The sequence below is a fragment of the Salmo trutta genome, chromosome 16, assembly GCF_901001165.1.
Source record: "Salmo trutta chromosome 16, fSalTru1.1, whole genome shotgun sequence".
NCBI lineage: Eukaryota > Metazoa > Chordata > Actinopteri > Salmoniformes > Salmonidae > Salmo > Salmo trutta.
Window position 1 is genome coordinate 33071674 of NC_042972.1, and position 6591 is coordinate 33078264.

At 44.5% G+C, this 6591-nt stretch overlaps 1 protein-coding gene across 3 annotated transcripts; it reads right to left on the reverse strand.

Moving 5' to 3' along the window:
- Nucleotides 1-399: 399 nt before the first annotated feature.
- On the reverse strand, nucleotides 400-4815 carry LOC115150582 (neurogenic differentiation factor 4). 3 transcript variants are annotated; one of them, XM_029694028.1, is made up of 3 exons: nucleotides 4615-4815; nucleotides 3294-3416; nucleotides 400-2314 (listed from the first exon to the last, which is right to left on the reverse strand). In XM_029694028.1, exon 3 carries the CDS (start codon nucleotides 2306-2308, stop codon nucleotides 1277-1279), a length of 1032 nt encoding a protein of 343 aa, XP_029549888.1. In that variant the 5' UTR covers nucleotides 2309-2314; nucleotides 3294-3416; nucleotides 4615-4815; the 3' UTR covers nucleotides 400-1276. The 3 variants fall into 3 exon arrangements, with proteins under 3 accessions (XP_029549888.1, XP_029549887.1, XP_029549886.1); XM_029694027.1 differs by having other exon boundaries at nucleotides 3294-3433; XM_029694026.1 differs by lacking the exon at nucleotides 3294-3416.
- Between the last annotated feature and the right edge of the window lie 1776 nt (nucleotides 4816-6591).

Genomic DNA, 6591 nt, shown 5'->3' on the forward strand with positions numbered 1-6591 from the left:
GTGTGTGTGTGTGTGTGTGTGTGTGTGTGTGTGTGTGTGTGTGTGTGTGTGTGTGTGTGTGTGTGTGTGTGTGTGTGTGTGTGTGTGTGTGTGTGTCAGGGGGTGGTAGCATAATCACAGTGGTCACTGAAGTACTCTCATTAGAAATATACTCCCTTCCTGTCATCTTCTCTGCTCCCTCTCACCTCTCTCATTGTGTCTCACAACCTCTTACATATCACTTCCACCCACTACCCACAAACACCCTAATTGCAGCAGTTGGTCCTTGACTGTCTTTCGACATAGCAAGACTGATTCATTAAAGCAAACCCACTTTTAGAATTTCAAACAGAAAAACTTAGTTTAAATGGTTTAATGGATAACGTTTTTGTTCAAAAATTCAATCCAAAAGTATTCATCTTGAGGAACATTTTTGCATTTTTTTTAATATTTGGCAATGGAGAAAGTGTCTGAACAGAATGATATCTCTAATAACAAGTTACATCTTGATCAGATTTTGTAATTGATATTTGTTCTTGTCATTACAACAGCAGACATTTGTCACTTCCTCATGGACTGTTTTCTCTCTGGTCCTCAGCTACGCTAGCAATATACATGAGAATATTGTTCCACGTGAAACAGGGAACAACTGACCACAAAAGAGAAATGGACACAGAAGAGAGAAAATAGATACACTATCAGAGTCAGTCAATGATGTAACAGGGACAGCACAAGTAGAGAAGGCCAAGACCAAACACATATATAAAGGATAAACACAAAGATACTAACAGTAGTTCATATAAATATTAAATTAGAGAATAAATAAATGCATTATTATTCATTCAAGTGAATGATGTGTTTCATGTTCCGAGTGCTGGTCAGAAGTGCTCAAGCTGAGGTCTTTCTTCAAGTCAGCCTTTCCACCTATAGGACCCACTCCTCTTGTGAACCCATTGGAAATGGTCAAGTAGTGAAGTGCCTTTTAGCTTAATTGGTGTTCAGAAACAACCACAGCAAACAAGCGGTTTAAAGTCAATCGTGAGCTGATTTTGACAGTGTTGAGCACTAACCTTTACAGTACACAAATGTAAACAACAATCCACGTTCTACTTTTTACTAAGTAACTGCCCAATTGTTCACAACGATGGGCCGGTTTCACAGTGTTTAGTACTAAGATGGGTCTCTCATATCAAAGTCAGATTTCTCCCAACATCTCAGTCATTGGTCAAGATGGAGCCAGTTGGGGAAGTGTGTTGTTGGGGAGAGTATCATCTGCCTCATCTGTCCTCTCCACCCCTTAATCCCCATAGACGGTGCCCATCTGTGGGGGTGCCATGTGAGGAGGGCGGTATGAATCATAGGGCATCTCCAGAGGCACCTGGTAGCGGGCGCTCTGGTACAAGACCTGTCCCTGGGGGCCTGTCAGGCCGATGGAGGAGGGGGGGTAGTGGTGAGGGGGGAGATAGTGGGGCGAGGACTCCTGCTTGAGCACTAGGTTACTGCCAATGCTGAGCGGGGGCGTGGGGGGGCCATCGTAGGGAGGGGTGCCTACCCCACTGTTACAGTCGTTAGGGGAGTGGCTCTCGTAAGCCCCTCCCTTCATCCCTCTCAGGTGGAGTAGGTGGGCGGAGTCCAGTGTGCCGTAAGGCGGGCTGGGCAGACCGGGGGAGGAGTAGCTGATTGGTCCAACGGCCATCCCCACCCCTCCCAGGATTGTGGGCCCTCCTCTCCCCCCATGCCTGTCTTCAGGTCTCTCCTCGATAGGCCCCCCAGGCCCCAGCTGCAGACAGCCAGCCAGCAGGTTGCTGGTAGGCTGGGAGAGGTCTTTGCACAGGGTCTCCATAAAGGCCCTGCTCTCCGTGGACTGGTCCCCCTCCAGGGCTTCAGACAGGGCACATATGTAGTTGCGGGCCAGCCGCAGGGTCTCGATCTTAGACAGTTTCTGGGTCTTAGAGTGGCAGGGCATGATGCTGCGCAGGTTTTCCAGAGCGTCATTCAGCCCATGCATCCTCGAGCGCTCCCGGGCGTTAGCCTTCACACGCCGCGCCTTGAAGCGCTCCTGCCGGGCCTTGGTCATCCTCTTCCTCTTGGGCCCTCTGCGTTTGGGAGCATTCCCGTCTCCATGGCCCTCCTCTTCCCCTTCCTCTTCATCCTCCTCCATGTCCTCACTGCCCAACTCCCTGCCCAGGTGGCCCATTCCACCCGGTCTGTAGCGGTGTGCTGTGATTGGCTCGTCTCCATCTGGGGAGCTCACGTCATCATCCATCCACTCCAGAGAACTGACTAGCTCCGCCCCCTCGCTGGGCCTCCCATACGACTTGGCCATCATGGTCTCCTGGAAACGAAAACACGCTAACATTAGCAATAGTTCTGACCTTAACATATACCATTTTTTATGAAGATTTTGAGGCCAAATGAGGCTCATCACAACTTTACCCTTTTACATGTTTTGTCTATCCTTTCCAAAACTGAGTGAATTGAGAGTAGGTTTTCTCTGACTGTGTAGACCGACTGATGCTGGGACATTGACCCTAGCTGGTTTTGAGGACCAGACCAGGACCAGTCTATTTATAGCAGTCTTATCCCACAGCCTAATGAGTTCTACTGACCTTGTGTGGCCTACTGTAGTAGTCTCAAGATGAGAGCTAGGTCATGACTGATCTACGTTAACCCAGAACTAAAATCTTGGGTCATTTGGTTTTATGTTTACTAGTCTGTCCATGAGATTAGGTCAGGACTATAGCCTCAGCCTGCTTACTCTACAATCTACTTAAGACCGTGATCAATTATCTAAGCTAAGGCTTTAATTACCAGTTTGTAACAGTACTTTGGGGGTTCTTTGAATATTTTAGGGATTTTTAGTTTGATGATTCTCCTGAATCAAGCTGCTGTCATATGTAATACTTCAGATATACTACATATTCTATCCATATACTGTCCATATTGACTATACATCCCATCCCATCACATAATGTATATATATATATATATATATATATATATATATACTCCGGACTCCCACATTGCTCATCCTAATATTTCTATATTTCTTAATTCCATTCTTTTACTTTTTTTTACTTTTACAATTGATGTGTATTGTTGTGTATTGTTAAATATTACTGCACTGTTGGAGCTAGGAACACAAGCATTTCGCTACACCTGCAATAACATCTGCTAAATATATGTATGGACCAATAAAATTTGATTTGATTTGATTAGCCTACAAGGATTAGTGATTAATTTTTCTATTATTTCTCAATTTTCTTTCTCTATGCATTGTTGCCTTAAGTAAGCATTTCACTGTTAGCCCACACCTGTTGTTACGAAGCAAGTGACGAATAAAACAATTCAGCACCATGGTCACGTGGACAGCTCCTATAGTGCTACTCTCTCCCGCGCAGGTCCTGCCGCTCGCGTGCTTCAGGTGTCAATCACCGCTAATGAAGGGATTATACTGCACATGAGGATCAACATGTTACTGAATGGCTATAAACCTGTAGGATACACAGTTGCAGTCTGCCTATGAGTGTTTAAACCATTAAAAACAAATGTACCCCGAATCAAACCCGTACCCTCCCCCCTAAAACGGTTTTAGAGGGTTTTAATCCGAGGGGAGACTTGATCTCGGGGGACTTCTAAACTCTGTAATTCCAGGCTTTTAGGTCGCGACGGGCGCCGGGGTGGACTCTCAATCTGGGCCATTGCGGGATTTGCTCCCTCCGTGGATGAAGCGGCAACATGGGATTAACTCAAGGTTAGACTACATTCCCGGATCAGTGACAGGGAACGCAGAATAATTCATGTACAGTACAACTCTGCGACAAATTGTACTCGGCTGATTGTGTTCTGTGTTTATGGTAATGATAGGCTATTCATTAGGATTCAGGATTCCTCGTTCATTAGCAGTTTTCATTGTAGGTTTGACCATATTTTGAACCTTCTGGAAAATGAATTCTATTATTGAACCTATTAGATGCTCCCTATAGGCCTATTTGAAACTATTTATTGGTTTTAAGAAATGTGTCCACAACTGTGTGTGTCATAGATTTTTATTCCAGACCATAATTTAGCTTGCTGAATGATAACCTGTAGCATAATTTCGTACAGTTATTAGCCATTTTTCCATCTGTGTCAGCAATGATTTGGACCGTCTTTATAGCAACAATCTTATGACCAAAATGATTCTGAAGCATGATGAGCTGGTGGGGTAACTGTCTTTGTATAAATAATTACGGATTTAAGTATAGGTTTACACCTGATAAAATGTTCCTGTTAAGATTATGCCGGGCACATTTTAAGAGCAGTAAGCCTAGTGTCTAATAATCATGTCACAGTTTTTGGAATGCTAAATTAGATAATCGATTATAACAATGTATTCATGTCTGTAGCCTATAATGTCTTAATACAGTTGCAGCTGTATGCCTCATTCCTGTTATTTAGCATAACCTAACCCAACATTTCGAAAAATGTCAAATCATAACCAATTACCCTACCAATGTATAAACGGACAACTTCACATAAACATTAGCAAAATAATTGAATATTCAATAGGCCTATGCTATTCAAATCACACGATTATCCTATGAGAGTAAAACATTGACATGAATTCAAATGAGAAAGATGAGGTTGGCCTACCTGCTGTTTGAAATAACGCTCCTAAGGACCTCCTGTGAGTTATTGTTGGCTGTTGAGCAGGCGTAGTCTATAGGTTACTACTGTCTCACCTTTCTACAGGGAGTAAAACCGTCTATCCATCAACTAGCCTAAAGCACTCAGTCTTTATTTACTTTCTCCCCTGCGTCTCCTACACAGTTGTTGTCAGTGTTCCATCCCAGAGTTTCGCATCTCTGCGGGTCACCGGGAGGGGGTCCGGGGTTTAAGGCTCCGACCATACACAGGCTCCTCCTCCAACTCTCTTATCCTCTCGCATTCAATTCATCTGCGCTCGACAGTGCGCGTGGGCGACCCGTGGTCGTTAAAAAGTTAACCAGCTTTGTGTGTGTGATACAAACACGTTTTGATTAGATTGATAGCCTGTAGGCCTAAACTCATAGCTGGTGACACATCTAAATTAGACTATTTTCATAGTTGCAATCGTTTTTAGTTTTGTATTGTTTGTATCATCAGTCTGTTTCGACAAATAAGCAGCGCAACTTCTGCATAGAGAGATGGAGCGGCACGCTCCGTATTATGAGTTTAATCGATTATTAGAGTTTGCGGTTGCGCATGAGCAGGTGTTCGCGCCATTCCCCAGTCCATTCATACATCCGGGTGTCCGGCGTGCGCTCATTGCACCCAATTACGCTCATTAAATAGGGCTCTAGAGACACCCCTCACGAGACGGGACATGCGCTGTGCCTTAGTGAAGACCCTGAAGTGAAGGACAGCGCAAACTAACCGAACAGGCTATCTCGCTACAAGTGGGCTATTGTGCACATTGCTTAACTTGGACTGAAATAGGTGCCTACTTGTTTTGGGTGCCAGTGTTGTGCCAAAAATCTCCCACCTGACAGAACCCCCTACCCCCCTTCGAATTTCCTTAATTTTGTGGCTAGAGTCAAATACTTTCTGTGACACACATCAGAGTGAAATACTTTCCATAGAACAAACTTCACGTCAGGATAGGCAACCGAAATTAATAATTAATGGATGTGTGTTATATTAAACATAGAGGACGGAGTAAAATGTCGGCAAGCAATAAACATTTCAGCTATGGCTGAATTATTGTCCTTACACTTTCTAAAATACTAGTCGAATAAGACATGGGAGAGATGAATAATTTTGGGAAAGAGATTTATTTATAGACTAATGCAAAATCAGTAGCGGATTTAGGTACCGGCGACATGGGCACGGGGCGCCCCCGGGTGCGGACTGGGGAGGCAGTGGCGGTTCTAGACCATTTCAACTGGGGGGGCCAAGCTGGGGCCAGTTGTACTGTTAGAGGGGCCAGTTACATTAGACGTTATTGTTGTCATATCGTTTTCTTCACTGCATTGCAGGCATTAGCAGGCAAAATACCATGTTCATAATCATTAGTGTTCCGCTTTGCCACTGTCTAATAACAGCTGTAAAAAAAGAAAGATAGCAAAAATTAGTTATGTAAAAATGATTTCATACTCCACATTTAGGTGGGCCACAAGGGGGTCCAAAATTGTTGTCACAGGGGCACTGCCCCCCCCCCCCCCAGAACCGCTAGTGGGGGGAGGGCGCTGAAGGGGGGTTTCGCCCAGGCGCCATACAAGCTAGAACCGCCACATACACTTGAAACAAATAGCCAAACCGAAAACTGCAGACCAAAATGCTTTCTGCTATTAGGATCTGTGAAATGTAGGGTAAACTGACAATGGAGAGAAGAGCAGAAATCTCAACTAGCAAGCAAGTCGCAGCAATGAAGAACACAAAGGGGGGGATTCTGGCAGGGGGGAGATTTTCGGCACAACACTGATACTGTTTATATTTAGGTGCAGGAGCTCCATAATACGTTTGAGCTAATATTCTATAAGAGGAACTATGTGTTGTGATAATTGCGTTGTTTGCTCTGTAACCTGTTAGTTCATATGCCTTGGCACCATGATACAGTATTTAGGCAGGCCTAAGGCCGAGACAATAAGA

Coding starts and splice junctions, on each gene's coding strand:
- LOC115150582 (XM_029694026.1), bottom strand. CDS start 2,308: ATGATGGCCAAGTCGTATGGGAGGCCCAGCGAGGGGGCGGAGCTAGTC.